Source organism: Leptodactylus fuscus, chromosome 4 (genome assembly GCF_031893055.1).
Source record: "Leptodactylus fuscus isolate aLepFus1 chromosome 4, aLepFus1.hap2, whole genome shotgun sequence".
NCBI classification, from domain to species: Eukaryota; Metazoa; Chordata; class Amphibia; order Anura; family Leptodactylidae; genus Leptodactylus; species Leptodactylus fuscus.
Window position 1 is genome coordinate 43,739,349 of NC_134268.1, and position 23,429 is coordinate 43,762,777.

Consider the following 23,429-nt stretch of genomic DNA (forward strand, 5'->3'; position numbering starts at 1 on the left):
CAATCTTCTGTTAGGCCCTTCTTATTGGCAATACATAGGTGATTTACAACAAAATGCACCCACCAAATGTTCCTCCAATTTGGGGGCTGTTAAAACTGCCATGTGGTATGCTAATAAAGCAGACTTGGCCTCTAGGGGGCATCAGATTGTCGAACAGACACGTGTTGCTTAATTGGCATATCACAAGGTAATTTACCCAACCAATTAGTGATGTATTCCTTAGGATTTCAGCTCTGAAACCACAGTAAAGAATATATTGGTAAAATACGTAAATGCTCATAAACTTGTGCAGAATTTGATTGCCCTTGTTATTGCCAGTCAGAGCTGGATAGGTCTGTGAGAAGGCACATGGATGATATCTGCGTGCTGCCCGTGCCCTCCATGGACCCATTCATTTCATCTAGTTAGCTGGGTTGCAAAACTGATAGGAATAGGACTTATCCTGAGTATTGCACCCTGCATCAACCCGTGATACTACACAGGTGTGTGTATGGGGCCACACAAAATAATGGGGTCAGTGTGTCAGCCCTTAAACACACGTTTGGCGCACCGACAATGTACACGTTCATGTGCATGGAGCCTTATGGTTCACACAATTTGAGAAGGTTCTCGCGGCCCAGACAGAATCAGAAATGTTAATGAAGTAGATGCCTGGGTATATGGCAGTGAAGCAGAAAGTAACTATAAAAGTGCACTTACAGCACATAAATAGTTAAACTTTAACCCTTACTATGTCTTTTAGGCTCCGCATGAACGTCCTAGCAGTTGGTCCTAATGTAATCTCCCTGTATACTAACTTTAGGATAAGCTTGAATTGCTGGTGTATACACTTAATAGGAGGCGTCACGAGTTAATAATTTAATGTGCTAATGTATTACTTGTAACACGAGTGCCCTTTATCTTTCTAGGAATTCACCCACTTTCAAGTCTTTTGAAGAAAAAGTGGAAAACCTGAAGGTCTGTGATATTGTTTCTGTGTCTATGTAATGTGTGTGATATAAGGGGTGTTCCAATAGCTATTTTTTCAGCCTATACTCTTCAGACCTCAGAGTATATTTACTAAGCTCAGGGGAGGTTAGCAAACCTAAAAAATAGTGTTACCCACCTCTGGGAGTATTCCTAGTCCTTCTCAGTCCTCAGTGTTGCATGGCATTGTGGCATAAAGAACCAAGTGTGACTGACTTCATCATGCTTGCATCTTTGTGCCAAGACACCATGTGATTGGGCCTCAATGGTTCCTGATATTATTCAGGAGCCTGGAAGATGATCAGCACCAGAGCCCAGGGGAGGTAACACTTTCTATTTTCTCGCCTCCTTTGGGCCTCCACTAACTATATACTCTGGGGTCTGATTAATAGCAGCTCTGATGTGGAAGGATTAGGGCCGAACAAAATTGCAGACAAAGGCTTGCAAATAATGTAATAACCAAGCCAAAATAACAAGTATGCATAATATCATGTTATCCGAACTGATGGTCTCTTTTGGTTATTTGCTGATTAATTGCACAACCCTAGAGAGATAGAGATGTCTCCACTAAATTATACTTTAGTATTTGTCAGGTATCTAAATTCAGTCATGGGAACTGTCACTCTGCTAATCTTTGTAGGTTGCACAAATTAGGCACACTTAGCAACAGTGGCGTAACTAGGAACCGCGGGGCCCCGTGGCAAACTTTTGACATGCTTCCCCCCCCCCCCCCCGCATTCCTGTGCTCTCTATTATGCCCCATAGTGGCCCCTGCACAGACTATTATGCCCCATAGTGGCCCCTGCACAGACTATTATGCCCCATAGTGGCCCCTGCACAGACTATTATACCCCATAGTGGCCCCTGTACACAGTATTATGCTCCATAGTGGCCCCTGCACACAGTATAAAGTCCCATAGTGGCCCCAAGAGAATGAAAAGACCCCAGAGTATATGTTTGTGGGGCCCGTGGCGTCACTTACCGATCCTGGCCACTGCCAGGATTGGTAAGTAAATGGGGCCCATTACCAGCTAGCGTAACTATTAAGAAAAGAAAAAAACGCAGTGGTAGCGTCTGTCGCTGGGCCCCTAATGTTCCGGGCCCTGTGGCAGCCGCTAGCCCTGCTACCCCAATAGGTACGCCACTGTTTGGCAACAATTCTAGCCCCTGAAAATGCCCAGAACTGTCTCCAAACAGGAAATGTTACGCCTCTCCGTTTCAGAGCTGGGACAAGCTTGAATTTGATCACAAACCATAAGCCTGCAGTCATGACAGAGTAGAATATTTATTGGTTGTGCAAATAGAAATCTGAATAATATGTATATACAATAAGTACACGCATCTACAAAACTAGCACTGCAAGTAGAACGGTGGCAAAATCATATTTATAAATGTGGTGGGTGGGAATGACGTTTCCCACCCTTTAGTCTATAGTAAAAGGGATGGACAGATGGATATTATGTCATTTTAACCTCCCCCAAAGAAAAAAGAAAGGGGTGACATGAGGGAAAAAAAAAAGACAATGGGATATTGGAGGCAAAATTCTGCCATTTAAAGCTGGGGACCCCACAATGTGAAAAATTTAGCGTTTTACAGTATCTACAAAAAGTCAAGTTAAGGCATGCTGGATGACTTAATATACATTCACACTAGCCCTGGTTCAGAAGCATGAATTTACATGATAGGTACATAAACCTCCAACAATCTATGTAACGCATCACAAATATCTTCTTTGTTACAGTCAAAAGTAAGCGGCAGCAACACCAAACAGCCAGCCGGAGATTTTGGAGAGGTTTTGAACTCTGCCGCCAATGCCAGTGCCACAGAAGACCTCACAGAGAAGGATCTCGAAGACCAGTGAGATCCCTATCGTATTCAGCCAAATCTGAAAGATGCTGCAGGATAATCGAAAGCACACCCAGAGCGCCCTCTTGTGTTCTCCAAAAACATGTTCTGTGTTTCCAGTGCCCTTTGCTTTTTTTTTTGTTTTCCGTTTGTCGTGTGCCTATCACTTGCTCGCAGTGCAGGCGGCTAAAACCAGTGACCTCACTGCAGCCACCGCCACCACTGGCAGTGACAGGTACACCCTTACATTAGACACCTATGTGCATATACTTGTGGTAGAAACCTTGAAATAAAACTTATCCAAACGTTTGGCGGGTGGGAAAGTGAAAGGGATTTTTATTCAAACTGTTACATTATCCTTTACTACTGCCAACATTTTTGTTACACACTGGATCCTCCAATTACTGTGTAGACACTAATAAATCCTGAAATAAATGTGTGTGTGAGGAGAATTGCACATGTTCTGCATCGCTTCAGCCTGGTGATTCTGATTTCTGTTGTGTTTAGGAAGCTGTATGTCCTCTCTCGCACAGCCTTATACCTTCCATTCACTGTTACCATTTCTATTACCGCTGGATGGAAGGAAATAGCAGGTTTTTCATTAAATGGTTTCTATGTTAATGAAGGTCTGGTCCTGCTTATTTTATTACTCCCATTGTATACGACTTGTCCCCATATACCCTGCCATCCATTGTTTCTCTCTTCAGTGCAATAGTGAAGCATCAGAGACAATCTGATTCCATACTTTCCTATGGGAACGATAGCAGTTACATTGGCAGATGTTTTCCTGCACAAGATAGAAAAAATACAGAGATTTTGCATGCAGGATTTTGCTGTCTGCTTGAAAAATCGGATTTCTTTGCAAACTGACACTTAAGGACACCCACAGACACTAAATGATGTCCCATTCAAAATAATGCAAATTGTAAACGGACACAGTTTGTGTCCGATGCTAAAATCTTCTGCAGACACTAGCTGTTGGACACCGACGCTAGTGTGAACCCAGCTTTAGAGAGGACACCGTAAAGTCTGTACTTTTTGCTATATACGCTGGTTACCCTGAAGATGGTTGTCTCCTATGTACAGGAATGGGAGTCCTATTGCTCTGGGGATGAATGGAGCAATAGACGCACAGCCCTTGTAACCTCTGCAGAGTGGGACAGGCTTTCTTGGTGGCCAGATATCAGACTGTGCTCCACTAATTGATCCCTACAGTTAATTATGGTACTTAGTGGATAAGTCATTAAGCTTATAGATGTAAAGGTATTGCCTTCCACAAAGGGATTCTTGGCGGCGGTCTACTTCACCTGTTCCTCGTTCCAACCCAGATCTGATTCCATGGCCACCTACCATTGGGTCACATAGGTAGATCATTCACCATTTAAAAAGTAACCATAAGAGGCAACATGGTGGTTCAGTGGTTAGCACTGCAGCCTTGCAGTGCTGGAGTCCTGGGTTCGAATCCTGCCAGGAACAACATTTGTAAGGAGTTTGTATGTTCTCCCTGTGTTTGTGTGTATTTCCTCCCATTCTACAAAGACCTACTGATAGAAAAAAATGTACATTGTGATTCCTATATGGGGCTCACAATCTACATTAAAAAAGTCTATAGTCAAATAGGGGAGGTTGTGGAGAAAAATGGTGCTGAAAGGGTTACAGTATTGTCTGTCAATGACGCAACTCACTGAAGGGAACTGGAGGATAGCCATAGTAGTTATAGTTCTCATTGGTGGCCTACAGCATTCAATTGACTTCTCTAACCAACCTCCTAAAGAAAATGATGTAACCTTACAGCTATATCCGCAACAGGAGGGTGTAGTAGTGCAATGGGAGCTCCACTGTAGAGGGCGATACTGTGCCAGATCACAGTTTTCACAGCCAGGAGATACCCAATATATGATGTTAGTCCAGTGCCTAGTTTCTTCACTCAAAATTAACTATACTCTGCCCACTCCCAATATATATGGAAGCTGTAAATAAGTTAACCCCAATGATCCATGATGTGGTGCTTCTCCTCCACATTGACACTTTCTCTCCTCTATGAAAGCTGACAGTGGGTATCTTCACTGTCTCAGGACTGCAACAATCTCTCTCTCTCGTCTGCAAAACATACATATAGTACAAAGGCAGAGGCACAGTATATATGCAAACAGTGCAAAATAAGTTGCAGTATCTGCTGGTACCGTATGCTGCATCAGCTAAGCTAGTGGATTATCTAGGCAGAGGTAAGTGCAGAAATGTAATTGTTGTTGACTGTTTCAGAATACATTAAGTGATTATGCGGAAGGAAACAAAAAAAGGTCAAAGAATGTTCTAAATAAATGTGCTTTAATTCTAGTGTTCTCCGATTGTTTCCTGGTCACTGACCACTGCAGTCAATTGTATAAAACCCATTTAGCAATATTTTTCCCATCCATAAAATGTAACCTAATATTGCATCTCACAATTCCATGTTACCATGAAGTCGGCACAAGCTGCACATACACACATTGTAGAATGGGGGGAGGCCCCTCTGCACTAGTATTAGGAATGGTAGGTGGGGGTGGTGTGTGGTCCTGTTCAGTGGCGTAACTAGGAATGGCGGGGCCCCGTTGCGAACTTTTGACATGGGGCCCCCCAACCGACACTGACGTCAAAGACCTCAACCGACCCCCTCCTCCGCACTCTATTATGTCCCTTAGTTAGCCCCTGGTCCTGTTACAAATTTTGCACTGGAGTGTCTGTACATCTCTGAAGGGGAAAAAAAACTGTTTAGCTTTAATCAAAACATAAGGCTCTGCCACATCTGTGTATAAAATAAGGAACATATTAAAAGAAGGAACAGTGGTACATTGGGATAACCTAGGATATATTAAAGGGGTCCAAATTGTCTGCATTAGGGCCATAACAAGTATATGAGCCCACTTACTAGTGTCAGGCATATAACAGTTCACCACTCTCAGAAAATCAGAAGAGACCTTTGGATGACAATCTATATTTATACAATCTGTCACCTGTATTTCTACACAATCTCACTGGTGATACCATATTTACAAAACATCCTGAGGCTCCCACAAAAAGAGGTGACCTTCGAGCTTCATGACAGGGGCGGAGGGGCAAATCTTCCAAGTCTAGCAAAATGTCCCTGAATCGGCCAAGTTCTTAATCATAAACTATTTGATGTTTTGCATTCTATGTGCCACTCACATCAGGGAAAAAAAAAAAAGAAACATGATTGACACATTTAATATCCATGCCACAAAAGAGGTGTGTAACGCCTGCAAAGGGGGACAGGGTTAGTAAAAGGGGCTTAGCCATATTGAAATTTTATCAATGTGCTACATTTTGCGGGTTTTATAACATAAACATTTTCTGGTGTATTTGTAGTTTTGCACTGCAAATCAGGGTCGGACTGGCCCGCCGGAGCACCGGGGGATCCGCCGGTGGGCCCCCGGGCCCCGACTATACAGCTAATCATTTTAGCATAGGCAGGGGCCCGATCATCAATGGGATGGATCGGGTGGTTAGGGGCCTGATCGGGCCCCTGACATTTCAATCGGGCCCATGCCCATGTCAGAGGAGGATTAGGGGAGGCGCTTAGGGCGCCTCCCCTAATCCTAAGAACCAGCGCAAGGAGAGCTACCGATGTCCTTGCAAAGAGTAGTTTGTCCACAGCCACTGCAATCAATTATTTATGTGTGTATCGATGCAAGAATCCGCCCTCCGGACAGAGCATTAAGACAGTATTCACAATAAGAAAAAGGATCCAGCACCGAAAAAATGACTGAATTAAAACATGGCTTTTATTCTAGATTGCTAAAAACACATAGCGTAAACACCAAAGTGCATAGAGAATATATATATGTAAAAAAATCTCTTTGTTTGTATATGTCATACCAGTCCACGAAGACAAAACATCAGACGAGACCTACATGAAACATGGCTGCCGCTGACGCGTTTCGAGGTAGTGTAACCTCTTAGTCATAGCGATAGCAAACTAAACATGGTCATTCCTTATATACTCAAAAACATCTGAACGTAATTAAACACAAATACATAACACATGAGACATATCACGTGAAGACACACGGTAAACATTTGAATGCAAAAAAGAAAAATGGGACTGGAATGCTAAATCCACATAAATGTATATAAATACATCTGAACATGTATGTGTGAATTGTACCATAGAAAATTCATAGAAAAAAGAGTTAGCATATTCTGAAGATAAATAAATAAATGACTAGCTTACCCTACATTGGAGAGTTGTTAATGTGTCCGTGGAACAGGTTGTCAATGTCATGATGGCATATATAAAGATGGAAGACTTAAGGTAAGTGTATGAAAAGATCCCGCTGGATTATGTCCTAGTTCACATTATGAGAAATCTTCAGCCTAAAGGGACATACGACCGCATTGTATGGATGAAGGCTCCTAACCCGGAAATGGGAATGCAATTCCGGGGTGCCGATCATGTGACTTAACACATGATTGGAAAAACTGGTATGTATGTTGTTGCCTAGACTGCAGATGTAACAAACAGATTGAGGATGGCTCCTCAAGACACGTGATATGTCACATGATGAGGAATACTGCGTGACATGGAGCCATATTTATAAAAAGGTGTATCAGATGTCTGCGGTGTAGACAAGAAGTATAAAATGTGAAAGTCGGACATAGAATTAATTGCATATATTAAATGGAGTTGTTATCCAAAGAGAAAAAACCTGAGATTGGTGTAGAAAAAGAAACGATTATATATATCAATTCTAAACGTGAGCATATGAATTGATAAAAGTATATAAGATCGGTCTTAAAATTAAGACCATCCGGATACCTAGTAGATAGTTCAAATATCCAAAATGCCTCACGTTTGTGTAGTTTTCTGCCCCAATCACCCCCTCTAATTGGCTTAACCACTTTTTCTATGGCAAAAAATTGGAAAGATACTGTACTGCCACTGTGTACCTGAACAAAATGTCGGGACGCTCCCGACATGTTGACTGATAAATCTTTAGTACAGTCCCTCAGATGTTCTGAAATGCGTGTTCTGAGACATCTAGTGGTGCAACCCACATAATATATATCACATAGTGAACATCGAATTAAATAAATTACATATCTAGAACTACAGTTCAGGTGACATTTAATACGATATTGTTTATCCTTTTTTTTGTTGCAAAAACTGGATGTTTTGTATGCATATTTGCAAACCGAACATCTGGTGGTGCCACATTTATGAAAACCTTGGTATGTCAACCATGATTCATTGACGCTATTGTAATTGTCCCTAAGCATGCTGGGGGACAGCATATTACCGAGCGTTTTCCCTCTTCGGGAAACAAACCGGCATCCAGAGTCAAGAACTCTGGATGTTGCATCATCTTGTAATAATATAGGGATATGTTTTTTGATGATATTAATAATTTGATTATAGTCAGAACTGTAGTTCGTACAAAAATAAACATTTTTATTGGACTGAGTGTTTCTTCCTGCTTTTGCAGAATCTGATAATAATACTGTTCTGTCCTTTTGTGCAATTAATTTGTCCGCCCTATGAAGAGACCAATGTGGGTATCCTCTTGCCCTTAATCTATTTAACACCTGTGTTTTTTGAGCCTTAAAATCTCCTTCTTTAGAGCAAGATCTTTTTGTTCTTGTGATTTCTCCCAAAGGTATTGCCTTAATGGTGTGTGCTGGATGACAACTAGATGCATGGAGAATGGTGTTTCCTGCGGTTTCCTTGCGATATGGTGTTGAAATTACTCTATTCAAAAGTATGTCCCCCTCAAGTGTGAGATCTAAAAATTGAATAGAGCTCTTATTAACAACATGAGTGAATTCCAAATTCATGTCATTATTGTTGAGATACTCCAAAAATGATGGCACGGCCGATATATCCCCCGACCACACAAGCAGGAGGTCGTCGATATATCGACCGTACCAATGGATGCTAATTGCATATGGATTATAAATGGAATATATATACCTCTCCTCCCACCAGCACATATAAAGATTTGCTAAAGACGGTGAAAAGCGGGCCCCCATTGGGGCTCCGCATATCTGCAAATAATAAGTGTTGTTGAAAACAAAAAAGTTATGTTTAAGTAGATATTCCGTAATCATAATGATGAATTCACAGAATTCTTCTGTATAGTTGGAGTAACTGTACAGATGGTGGGAGAGGGCAGTCAAAGCTTTATCATGCGGAATACATGAATAAAGTGATTTAACATCGCAAGATACCCAAGAAAATGCGTCCTGCCAATTAAATTCCTCAAAAGTCTGGAGCACCTGTTTTGTGTCCCGGAGATGTCCGGGTGTACGTAAAACCAACGGTTGAAGAATTCCGTCTAACCAATCACATGTACGCTCGTTAAGGGAACCAATGCCCGATATGATTGGACGTAAAGGAGGCGAGATGGAATTCTTGTGTAATTTAGGTAATCCGTGGAATATGGCTGTTATTGGTTTATCCACGAGCAAATATTCCAAATCTCTGGTATTTAGAATACCCAATTCTAATCCCTCATTAAGAATTTTTTCAAGATTATTTCGGAATTCTATAGTGGGATCCGAGCTCAAAATTCTATATGTGTTAGTATCCTGTAGGATTGTCATAGCAGATTGTATATATTGCTCCCTGTCCATCACCACTACTCTTCCCCCCTTATCCGCCATTTTTATAGTTAAAGACTGGTCCTGCATGAGTGTTTTAAGAGCCAATCTTTCCTTACGAGTTAAATTATCCTTAGTGATAGTAGATGGCATCTTAGAATGTAGAGATCTAAGATCTCGTTCAACAACATGTTGAAAAGAATCAAATGCAGGAACCCTAGAATGAACTGGATAAAAATAGGGATTTTTAGAATGTACTTTGGTAGAATGTACAGTGCGTGATGGTGTGGAACTCTCCAAATGTAACTTAGTAAGTTCCATTACGCTAAGTTGTTCCTGAAAATTAAGTGAAACAAATTCGTTAATAACATTGTTGTTCATGCTATTGGAAAATGTATCTACTTCACCCTCCTCCTCACAGAGAAAATGTCTCTTGACAGTAAGAGAGCGCATAAAGCGATTCACATCCAATAGAGTTTCAAACAAATTGAATCTTTCCATTGGAACATAATTTAACCCCCTACTGAGTAAAGATACCATATCTGGGGACAAACTCTTGGAAGATAAATTAGTGACACTGGAACAGCTGTCAATATTGTCTATATTGTGTGCAGACACATTAACAGAATCGACACATTCCCTATCGTTATAACTGTTGGATGAAGAAGAAACAATGCATGGTGAACTACTGTCCATTAATTCCAGAGATTGCAGGGCAGGATGCATTATTGCCGGGTGGATCTCGTTTTCCTGGTGGAAAATCTTGGATTTCTTGGAATGCTTTCGGCCTGCCCTGTGCGTGCGTTTTTTGATCGCACAGAAGTGTTGAAACCAGAAGAACTATTGGTGTCCTGAAAATCATCGAGACCACTTTCCTTATCTGAGATTTCAAACTCCGAAGAACTGAAAGAAACTCTTCGTGATGCATGATAGGGCTGGTCACGGGAATCTTTAAAATTATTCCTCTCCCTCGAACGCTTCAAAATGGATCGTGGAGTAGAAGTAAAATGCTGTTGTTTTCTCCAATTGTAGACTTGATTTTGTTCATAATCCTGTTTATCACGAACAAACTTCCTTTTTTTGATAGAAACAATGTTATTTTCCAATTCTCCGATTTTGGTTTGTATTTTAGGGAGAATTTCTTTGTAGGTTTTAGTATGTTCATATTGAACCAAATCAAGTTTAGTCTTGTCCAAGTCCTCCTTGAATGTTGCCAATTTGTTTTCCTCCTCAGAGATAATCAATTCCATGAGTTTAAATGAACATTGAGTGAGTATTTCCTCCCATTTGGTCTGGAAACTTTCATTATAGATGGTAGTGGCTATTTTGTTCATTCGCAAGCCGCGTGGTATCATCTTTTTGTTAAGATAAGACTTGAGGGAATTGTGGTCCCACCATGTTTTAATCTCTGAAGTCCATGTTTTGGAATATTTGTTGAGTAATTCCCTACATGCTGTTTCTTCATCATTGGTTGTAGAGGAATTATCAAAAACCTCCGCTAATCTCCGAATTCTATGATTATCGGTAAAAACTGATTCCATTATAGAAAAAATGTATAAATATATCTCAATAAATTGCACTGGTGTGAAACGCTAATATCGTTATGGTATTTAATAAGTACCATGCATATTTGAAAAAAATAGTCCAACATGAAACTTTATATAACAAATCTTTCTTAGACAGAGCCGGCCCGTGGTAACAAATTCCGGATAATCACTTCATGCAAAGAGTAGTTTGTCCACAGCCACTGCAATCAATTATTTATGTGTGTATCGATGCAAGAATCCGCCCTCCGGACAGGGCATTAAGACAGTATTCACAATAAGAAAAAGGATCCAGCACCGAAAAAATGACTGAATTAAAACATGGCTTTTATTCTAGATTGCTAAAAACACATAGCGTAAACACCAAAGTGCATAGAGAATATATATATGTAAAAAAATCTCTTTGTTTGTATATGTCATACCAGTCCACGAAGACAAAACATCAGACGAGACCTACATGAAACATGGCTGCCGCTGACGCGTTTCGAGGTAGTGTAACCTCTTAGTCATAGCGATAGCAAACTAAACATGGTCATTCCTTATATACTCAAAAACATCTGAACGTAATTAAACACAAATACATAACACATGAGACATATCACGTGAAGACACACGATAAACATTTGAATGCAAAAAAGAAAAATGGGACTGGAATGCTAAATCCACATAAATGTATATAAATACATCTGAACATGTATGTGTGAATTGTACCATAGAAAATTCATAGAAAAAAGAGTTAGCATATTCTGAAGATAAATAAATAAATGACTAGCTTACCCTACATTGGAGAGTTGTTAATGTGTCCGTGGAACAGGTTGTCAATGTCATGATGGCATATATAAAGATGGAAGACTTAAGGTAAGTGTATGAAAAGATCCCGCTGGATTATGTCCTAGTTCACATTATGAGAAATCTTCAGCCTAAAGGGACATACGACCGCATTGTATGGATGAAGGCTCCTAACCCGGAAATGGGAATGCAATTCCGGGGTGCCGATCATGTGACTTAACACATGATTGGAAAAACTGGTATGTATGTTGTTGCCTAGACTGCAGATGTAACAAACAGATTGAGGATGGCTCCTCAAGACACGTGATATGTCACATGATGAGGAATACTGCGTGACATGGAGCCATATTTATAAAAAGGTGTATCAGATGTCTGCGGTGTAGACAAGAAGTATAAAATGTGAAAGTCGGACATAGAATTAATTGCATATATTAAATGGAGTTGTTATCCAAAGAGAAAAAACCTGAGATTGGTGTAGAAAAAGAAACGATTATATATATCAATTCTAAACGTGAGCATATGAATTAATAAAAGTATATAAGATCGGTCTTAAAATTAAGACCATCCGGATACCTAGTAGATAGTTCAAATATCCAAAATGCCTCACGTTTGTGTAGTTTTCTGCCCCAATCACCCCCTCTAATTGGCTTAACCACTTTTTCTATGGCAAAAAATTGGAAAGATACTGTACTGCCACTGTGTACCTGAACAAAATGTCGGGACGCTCCCGACATGTTGACTGATAAATCTTTAGTACAGTCCCTCAGATGTTCTGAAATGCGTGTTCTGAGACATCTAGTGGTGCAACCCACATAATATATATCACATAGTGAACATCGAATTAAATAAATTACATATCTAGAACTACAGTTCAGGTGACATTTAATACGATATTGTTTATCCTTTTTTTTGTTGCAAAAACTGGATGTCCTTTTGTGCAATTAATTTGTCCGCCCTATGAAGAGACCAATGCGGGTATCCTCTTGCCCTTAATCTATTTAACACCTGTGTTTTTTGAGCCTTAAAATCTCCTTCTTTAGGACAGAACAGTATTATTATCAGATTCTGCAAAAGCAGGAAGAAACACTCAGTCCAATAAAAATGTTTATTTTTGTACGAACTACAGTTCTGACTATAATCAAATTATTAATATCATCAAAAAACATATCCCTATATTATTACAAGATGATGCAACATCCAGAGTTCTTGACTCTGGATGCCGGTTTGTTTCCCGAAGAGGGAAAACGCTCGGTAATATGCTGTCCCCCAGCATGCTTAGGGACAATTACAATAGCGTCAATGAATCATGGTTGACATACCAAGGTTTTCATAAATGTGGCACCACCAGATGTTCGGTTTGCAAATATGCATACAAAACATCCAGTTTTTGCAACAAAAAAAAGGATAAACAATATCGTATTAAATGTCACCTGAACTGTAGTTCTAGATATGTAATTTATTTAATTCGATGTTCACTATGTGATATATATTATGTGGGTTGCACCACTAGATGTCTCAGAACACGCATTTCAGAACATCTGAGGGACTGTACTAAAGATTTATCAGTCAACATGTCGGGAGCGTCCCGACATTTTGTTCAGGTACACAGTGGCAGTACAGTATCTTTCCAATTTTTTGCCATAGAAAAAGTGGTTAAGCCAATTAGAGGGGGTGATTGGGGCAGAAAAGGGTAAGCTAGTCATTTATTTATTTATCTTCAGAATATGCTAACTCTTTTTTTCTATGAATTTTCTATGGTACAATTCACACATACATGTTCAGATGTATTTATATACATTTATGTGGATTTAGCATTCCAGTCCCATTTTTCTTTTTTGCATTCAAATGTTTATCGTGTGTCTTCACGTGATATGTCTCATGTGTTATGTATTTGTGTTTAATTACGTTCAGATGTTTTTGAGTATATAAGGAATGACCATGTTTAGTTTGCTATCGCTATGACTAAGAGGTTACACTACCTCGAAACGCGTCAGCGGCAGCCATGTTTCATGTAGGTCTTGTCTGATGTTTTGTCTTCGTGAACTGGTATGACATATACAAACAAAGAGATTTTTTTACATACATATATTCTCTATGCACTTTGGTGTTTACGCTATGTGTTTTTAGCAATCTAGAATAAAAGCCATGTTTTAATTCAGTCATTTTTTCGGTGCTGGATCCTTTTTCTTATTGTGAATACTGTCTTAATGCCCTGTCCGGAGGGCGGATTCTTGCATCGATACACACATAAATAATTGATTGCAGTGGCTGTGGACAAACTACTCTTTGCATTAAGTGATTATCCGGAATTTGTTACCACGGGCCGGCTCTGTCTAAGAAAGATTTGTTATATAAAGTTTCATGTTGGACTATTTTTTTCAAATATGCATGGTACTTATTAAATACCATAACGATATTAGCGTTTCACACCAGTGCAATTTATTGAGATATATTTATACATTTTTTCTATAATGGAATCAGTTTTTACCGATAATCATAGAATTCGGAGATTAGCGGAGGTTTTTGATAATTCCTCTACAACCAATGATGAAGAAACAGCATGTAGGGAATTACTCAACAAATATTCCAAAACATGGACTTCAGAGATTAAAACATGGTGGGACCACAATTCCCTCAAGTCTTATCTTAACAAAAAGATGATACCACGCGGCTTGCGAATGAACAAAATAGCCACTACCATCTATAATGAAAGTTTCCAGACCAAATGGGAGGAAATACTCACTCAATGTTCATTTAAACTCATGGAATTGATTATCTCTGAGGAGGAAAACAAATTGGCAACATTCAAGGAGGACTTGGACAAGACTAAACTTGATTTGGTTCAATATGAACATACTAAAACCTACAAAGAAATTCTCCCTAAAATACAAACCAAAATCGGAGAATTGGAAAATAACATCGTTTCTATCAAAAAAAGGAAGTTTGTTCGTGATAAACAGGATTATGAACAAAATCAAGTCTACAATTGGAGAAAACAACAGCATTTTACTTCTACTCCACGATCCATTTTGAAGCGTTCGAGGGAGAGGAATAATTTTAAAGATTCCCGTGACCAGCCCTATCATGCATCACGAAGAGTTTCTTTCAGTTCTTCGGAGTTTGAAATCTCAGATAAGGAAAGTGGTCTCGATGATTTTCAGGACACCAATAGTTCTTCTGGTTTCAACACTTCTGTGCGATCAAAAAACGCACGCACAGGGCAGGCCGAAAGCATTCCAAGAAATCCAAGATTTTCCACCAGGAAAACGAGATCCACCCGGCAATAATGCATCCTGCCCTGCAATCTCTGGAATTAATGGACAGTAGTTCACCATGCATTGTTTCTTCTTCATCCAACAGTTATAACGATAGGGAATGTGTCGATTCTGTTAATGTGTCTGCACACAATATAGACAATATTGACAGCTGTTCCAGTGTCACTAATTTATCTTCCAAGAGTTTGTCCCCAGATATGGTATCTTTACTCAGTAGGGGGTTAAATTATGTTCCAATGGAAAGATTCAATTTGTTTGAAACTCTATTGGATGTGAATCGCTTTATGCGCTCTCTTACTGTCAAGAGACATTTTCTCTGTGAGGAGGAGGGTGAAGTAGATACATTTTCCAATAGCATGAACAACAATGTTATTAACGAATTTGTTTCACTTAATTTTCAGGAACAACTTAGCGTAATGGAACTTACTAAGTTACATTTGGAGAGTTCCACACCATCACGCACTGTACATTCTACCAAAGTACATTCTAAAAATCCCTATTTTTATCCAGTTCATTCTAGGGTTCCTGCATTTGATTCTTTTCAACATGTTGTTGAACGAGATCTTAGATCTCTACATTCTAAGATGCCATCTACTATCACTAAGGATAATTTAACTCGTAAGGAAAGATTGGCTCTTAAAACACTCATGCAGGACCAGTCTTTAACTATAAAAATGGCGGATAAGGGGGGAAGAGTAGTGGTGATGGACAGGGAGCAATATATACAATCTGCTATGACAATCCTACAGGATACTAACACATATAGAATTTTGAGCTCGGATCCCACTATAGAATTCCGAAATAATCTTGAAAAAATTCTTAATGAGGGATTAGAATTGGGTATTCTAAATACCAGAGATTTGGAATATTTGCTCGTGGATAAACCAATAACAGCCATATTCCACGGATTACCTAAATTACACAAGAATTCCGTCTCGCCTCCTTTACGTCCAATCATATCGGGCATTGGTTCCCTTAACGAGCGTACATGTGATTGGTTAGACGGAATTCTTCAACCGTTGGTTTTACGTACACCCGGACATCTCCGGGACACAAAACAGGTGCTCCAGACTTTTGAGGAATTTAATTGGCAGGACGCATTTTCTTGGGTATCTTGCGATGTTAAATCACTTTATTCATGTATTCCGCATGATAAAGCTTTGACTGCCCTCTCCCACCATCTGTACAGTTACTCCAACTATACAGAAGAATTCTGTGAATTCATCATTATGATTACGGAATATCTACTTAAACATAACTTTTTTGTTTTCAACAACACTTATTATTTGCAGATATGCGGAGCCCCAATGGGGGCCCGCTTTTCACCGTCTTTAGCAAATCTTTATATGTGCTGGTGGGAGGAGAGGTATATATATTCCATTTATAATCCATATGCAATTAGCATCCATTGGTACGGTCGATATATCGACGACCTCCTGCTTGTGTGGTCGGGGGATATATCGGCCGTGCCATCATTTTTGGAGTATCTCAACAATAATGACATGAATTTGGAATTCACTCATGTTGTTAATAAGAGCTCTATTCAATTTTTAGATCTCACACTTGAGGGGGACATACTTTTGAATAGAGTAATTTCAACACCATATCGCAAGGAAACCGCAGGAAACACCATTCTCCATGCATCTAGTTGTCATCCAGCACACACCATTAAGGCAATACCTTTGGGAGAAATCACAAGAACAAAAAGATCTTGCTCTAAAGAAGGAGATTTTAAGGCTCAAAAAACACAGGTGTTAAATAGATTAAGGGCAAGAGGATACCCACATTGGTCTCTTCATAGGGCGGACAAATTAATTGCACAAAAGGACAGAACAGTATTATTATCAGATTCTGCAAAAGCAGGAAGAAACACTCAGTCCAATAAAAATGTTTATTTTTGTACGAACTACAGTTCTGACTATAATCAAATTATTAATATCATCAAAAAACATATCCCTATATTATTACAAGATGATGCAACATCCAGAGTTCTTGACTCTGGATGCCGGTTTGTTTCCCGAAGAGGGAAAACGCTCGGTAATATGCTGTCCCCCAGCATGCTTAGGGACAATTACAATAGCGTCAATGAATCATGGTTGACATACCAAGGTTTTCATAAATGTGGCACCACCAGATGTTCGGTTTGCAAATATGCATACAAAACATCCAGTTTTTGCAACAAAAAAAAGGATAAACAATATCGTATTAAATGTCACCTGAACTGTAGTTCTAGATATGTAATTTATTTAATTCGATGTTCACTATGTGATATATATTATGTGGGTTGCACCACTAGATGTCTCAGAACACGCATTTCAGAACATCTGAGGGACTGTACTAAAGATTTATCAGTCAACATGTCGGGAGCGTCCCGACATTTTGTTCAGGTACACAGTGGCAGTACAGTATCTTTCCAATTTTTTGCCATAGAAAAAGTGGTTAAGCCAATTAGAGGGGGTGATTGGGGCAGAAAACTACACAAACGTGAGGCATTTTGGATATTTGAACTATCTACTAGGTATCCGGATGGTCTTAATTTTAAGACCGATCTTATATACTTTTATTAATTCATATGCTCACGTTTAGAATTGATATATATAATCGTTTCTTTTTCTACACCAATCTCAGGTTTTTTCTCTTTGGATAACAACTCCATTTAATATATGCAATTAATTCTATGTCCGACTTTCACATTTTATACTTCTTGTCTACACCGCAGACATCTGATACACCTTTTTATAAATATGGCTCCATGTCACGCAGTATTCCTCATCATGTGACATATCACGTGTCTTGAGGAGCCATCCTCAATCTGTTTGTTACATCTGCAGTCTAGGCAACAACATACATACCAGTTTTTCCAATCATGTGTTAAGTCACATGATCGGCTCCCCGGAATTGCATTCCCATTTCCGGGTTAGGAGCCTTCATCCATACAATGCGGTCGTATGTCCCTTTAGGCTGAAGATTTCTCATAATGTGAACTAGGACATAATCCAGCGGGATCTTTTCATACACTTACCTTAAGTCTTCCATCTTTATATATGCCATCATGACATTGACAACCTGTTCCACGGACACATTAACAACTCTCCAATGTAGGGTAAGCTAGTCATTTATTTATTTATCTTCAGAATATGCTAACTCTTTTTTCTATGAATTTTCTATGGTACAATTCACACATACATGTTCAGATGTATTTATATACATTTATGTGGATTTAGCATTCCAGTCCCATTTTTCTTTTTTGCATTCAAATGTTTATCGTGTGTCTTCACGTGATATGTCTCATGTGTTATGTATTTGTGTTTAATTACGTTCAGATGTTTTTGAGTATATAAGGAATGACCATGTTTAGTTTGCTATCGCTATGACTAAGAGGTTACACTACCTCGAAACGCGTCAGCGGCAGCCATGTTTCATGTAGGTCTCGTCTGATGTTTTGTCTTCGTGGACTGGTATGACATATACAAACAAAGAGATTTTTTTACATATATATATTCTCTATGCACTTTGGTGTTTACGCTATGTGTTTTTAGCAATCTAGAATAAAAGCCATGTTTTAATTCAGTCATTTTTTCGGTGCTGGATCCTTTTTCTTATTGTGAACGATGTCCTTGCGCTTGTTCAGCCATCTACGTATCAGCGTAGGCGGCGTCATCACGCCGCCTACGCTGATACACAGACGCCTGAGAGAAGAGGATGCGGCAGCAGCGGGAGAAGCAGCGCGCGGTCGGACGGTAAGTATAATAACTTTTTTTTGTTTTATAATAGGCCGCTGCCTACTGGAGTATCTACCAGCAGGCAGCGGCCTATTTACCATCCCGGACCTGCTCACTGCCGCCCCCGCTTCCCCTTGTACTTTAGGCCGCGGCGGGCGGTAGTGAATAGGCCCGGGCCAGGCCGCGATCCCACTGCCGCTAATATTATACTCAGGGGTCTTTTCAGACCCCCGAGTATAATAATCGGGGCCCCAGGGGAGGTGAGAGAACATAATAAACAGTGTTACTCACCTCTCCGGGATCCGGTGTTACTCCTAGCTGGCTTCGGGGCTATATGGTAATGCCCAGACGTCACGTGGTCTGGAATATTACCATATAGGCCCGAAGCCTGTGCTAGCAGTACTATATAGGCCCGAAGCCTGTGCTAGTAGTAATAGCCTGTTACTGCTAGAACAGGCTTTAGGCCTATATAGTAACAGGCTGTTACTGCTACCACAGGCTTTGGGCCTATATGTTACTGCTAGCACAGGCTTTGGGCCTATATGGTAATATCCCAGACCACGTGACGTCTGACACATTACCATATCGGCCCAAAGCCTGCTAGGAGTAAAATCGGATCCCGGCGAGGTGAGTAACAGTATTTATTATGTTCCCTCACCTCCCCTGGGGCTCCGATTATTATACTCAGGGTCTGAAAAGACCCCCGAGTATAATAATAGTTCATGGGTGTGCAACTGTGGGGCATAATAGAGCTTGAAGGGTCCACTGTGGCCCCTGTAACCTCTATTATGCCCTACAGTGGCCCCCCTGCAACCTCTATTATACCCCACAGTCTATTGTGCCACTGTGGGGCATAATATAGGCTGCAGGGGCTGCTGTGAGATATATATATATATATATATATATATATATATATATATATATATATATTGGGGTTGGATGTGTGGAGAAGTGAGGAGTCAAAGATGTCTGTGTTTCAAACTTTACAGAGTCAAGTCACAGCTGGAAGAAGTGGTCATGGCGGTCCAAAAGGAAGAGACGGGAAATGTGGGAAGACATCTCCTGTGAGTATTACTGCACAAAATATCACATTGCATTGTATTTATTGTAATGTTGTGATTTATTGTAATGGTACTGCTAGCACCCCCAATCCCCCCGCTGTCTGAGGTGGACAATTGAAAGATGCCCCCAAATCTTTCAATTACTACAACTCCCAGCAGCTCCAGATACCCTGGAACTGTTGAGAGTTGTAGTCCACCCACCACATAGATGATGTCCCACTCTATTGTTATGCTGGTGCCCTTTTCTAGAGCTCCAGCATAACAATATCCAAGTTTCAGAAACGCTGAGGACTTAGGATATGTTCACACATCAGTGTGCCATCCGTCCGTTTGAATTCAGTTTGACACTTCAAAACGGACTGGTACACATACTGCTCTCTACTCTATTTCCAATTGCTACTTGTAATCCCCTTATCTGTCCTCTAGGGGACGGAGAGCGTTTGCTATCAGCATAAAAAGGTGTCAGTATACAATCAGTATGTGCCTCAGTCCGTTTTGAAGTGTCAAACTGAATTCAAACGGACGGATGGCATACTGATGTGTGAACATACCCTTATCTGCCTGACAATGCCTGAAAATGGCTGACACCTGGCGGACTTCATTATGTTAATGAGGTCTGCCACTGTCTGTGTGTAACCGCCATTTTGATAGTCCACCTCTCCGTCATTCTGGTCCCATTGTGGACCTGTATGACGGAGAGCTTGCCGCTGTTGTGAACCTAGCATTAGGCTATGGCTACACTATAACTTCTGTCATACAACCAAAGATGTGTCGCCCTGTGATTCTTTCACTCATGTTAGTGAATGGAGTCACATTGCAACCTGAGGGACCCAATGCGACTCCATTCACTAATGTGAAAGAGTCCCAAAGGGACACTGCGATCTTTGGTTGCATGACAGAAGTAGTAGTGTAGCCATAGCTGTTTTGCACACTGTATTTTGCGTGAAAATGCACTTTAAACGTGTATAATGACAAAAACTGGACGGGCGATATTACATATGGCAGTAGGGTGGGCCCCTGGAAATAATCCCACTGGTGGGCCCTAGGCACCCCAGTCCGACCCTGCTGCAAATAGTTCCTTATTGCTGAGGATGAAGGTGGGTAACCGCTTTAAAGGAGCTATCTGGAGACTTCAATTTTACTTTCTTTGGCCGGAGGTTTCTTCACAAAGGACTTGGGAGTATTAGGTTGGTTCTGACCCTGGGTCACATGGACTAGCATCCATCACCTCATCTCTCCTCTCTCCCTGGCTTTACTATAGTCTGCCAGACCTCATAGCACAGGTAAATACCAGTGTAAATGGGAGAGTTGGTGCAACACAAGGGATGGATCTGGTTCCAATCATCTGACCTGTAGTTGAAACCAGCCCGATACTCTGAAGGCAAAGTAAATAACATTTTCTGGACAACCCCTTATAGACTGTTAGGCTAAGGCCCCATGTACTGAGCTGCAGCTAACAAACGCTGTGGAAAAGACCGTGGCGGAAACCTATTGTTTTCACAGAAAGTTCAGAGTTTTCCTCTGCAGGATTTCTGTCTCTAATAAGCTTGTATGGAAACCGCCGGCGTTTCTGTGGATAGAGTTGACACGCTGCAATTTACAAAAATGTTTCTGCTGCAATTTTTTTTCTGCAATGTATGAATGGAATTAGCCAGAATACCATCCACTCTGCAGGGATTCTAATATGCCCAGAGTGTCTTATAAGTGACATACACTCACCGGCCACTTTATTAGGTACACCTGTCCAACTGCTCGTTAAACACTTAATTTCTAATCAGCCAATCACATGGCGGCAACTCAGTGCATTTAGGCATGTAGACATGGTCAAGACAATCTCCTGCAGTTCAAACCGAGCATCAGTATGGGGAAGAAAGGTGATTTGAGTGCCTTTGAACGTGGCATGGTTGTTGGTGCCAGAAGGGCTGGTCTGAGTATTTCAGAAACTGCTGATCTACTGGGATTTTCACGCACAACCATCTCTAGGGTTTACAGAGAATGGTCCGAAAAAGAAAAAACATCCAGTGAGCGGCAGTTCTGTGGGCGGAAATGCGTTGTTGATGCCAGAGGTCAGAGGAGAATGGCCAGACTGGTTCGAGCTGATAGAAAGGCAACAGTGACTCAAATAGCCACCCGTTACAACCAAGGTAGCCAGAAGAGCATCTCTGAACGCACAGTACGTCGAACTTTGAGGCAGATGGGCTACAGCAGCAGAAGACCACACCGGGTGCCACTCCTTTCAGCTAAGAACAGGAAACTGAGGCTACAATTTGCACAAGCTCATCGAAATTGGACAATTGAAGATTGGAAAAACGTTGCCTGGTCTGATGAGTCTCGATTTCTGCTGCGACATTCAGATGGTAGGGTCAGAATTTGGCGTCAACAACATGAAAGCATGGATCCATCCTGCCTTGTATCAACGGTTCAGGCTGGTGGTGGTGGTGTCATGGTGTGGGGAATATTTTCTTGGCACTCTTTGGGCCCCTTGGTACCAATTGAGCATCGTTGCAACGCCAAAGCCTACCTGAGTATTGTTGCTGACCATGTCCATCCCTTTATGACCACAATGTACCCAACATCTGATGGCTACTTTCAGCAGGATAATGCAATGCCATGTCATAAAGCTGGAATCATCTCAGACTGGTTTCTTGAACATGACAATGAGTTCACTGTACTCCAATGGCCTCCACAGTCACCAGATCTCAATCCAATAGAGGAGCATCTTTGGGATGTGGTGGAACGGGAGATTCGCATCATGGATGTGCAGCCGACAAATCTGCGGCAACTGTGTGATGCCATCATGTCAATATGGACCAAAATCTCTGAGGAATGCTTCCAGCACCTTGTTCAATCTATGCCACGAAGAATTTAGGCAGTTCTGAAGGCAAAAGGGGGTCCAACCCGTTACTAGCATGGTGTACCTAATAAAGTGGCCGGTGAGTGTATATATAACCCACAGCTCCATAGGTGAGTGCTATGGGCCCTATAACACTATAGGCATCTTGTGTCTCTATGCTGCGCTCTGCTGGTGAAGCTGCGTATGCTCAGTCTGCATAGACTATGTGCTAACAGCAGAGGTCGCTGTTACATCTCCTGTCTGCATCCGTCCTGTATAAGCTCTATGATTCCTGGAGGTCACGGGTTGTACATCGCCAGCATCCATCATGGCGGCGCCCTGCTGTAGACATGCCGGGAGGTGGCTCAGTGCTTTTCGAGCTCCTGTTCGGGGTGCCGTGTGTGCATTCAGTTCGGCAACCTCCGGAGAGTCGGGGGTCGGCGCTGACACGGAAGAGAATAAGCCGGTAGTATCTCGGGTGACTGCTGCAGCAGGAGGAAAGGTGAGAGGGGGATGACAGGTACAGTGTATATACATATATACCTGCAGTACGTCCTGTCACACTGCGCATGCTCTCTATAACATGTATGTGTACACACAGGGGTTAATTATACACACTGACAGATGATGTCAAAACAGGGACTGCCCGGAGCAGCCAATCAGATTCCTGCTCTTATCTGTAGGACTTCCCCATAGCAGCCAATCAGATTCCTGCTCTTATCTGTAGGACTTCCCCATAGCAGCCAATCAGATTCCTGCTCTTATCTGTAGGACTTCCCCATAGCAGCCAATCAGAT

At 41.0% G+C, this 23,429-nt stretch overlaps 1 protein-coding gene across 4 annotated transcripts in view; it reads left to right on the plus strand.

Annotated features, from left to right (window-relative positions):
• Positions 1-23,429, plus strand: part of LOC142200252 (tumor protein D52-like) — a 135,190-nt gene that overhangs the window by 48,292 nt on the left and 63,469 nt on the right. For 3 of the 4 annotated variants that reach the window (XM_075270473.1, XM_075270471.1, XM_075270472.1), the window contains 2 exons: positions 909-957; positions 2,708-3,432. In XM_075270473.1, coding sequence (XP_075126574.1) covers positions 909-957; positions 2,708-2,827 — 169 coding nt within the window. In that variant the 3' untranslated portion in view covers positions 2,828-3,432. Of the gene's footprint in view, positions 1-908; positions 958-2,707; positions 3,433-23,429 lie in introns of those variants that run through there. The other variant, XM_075270474.1, reaches the window with a different exon arrangement.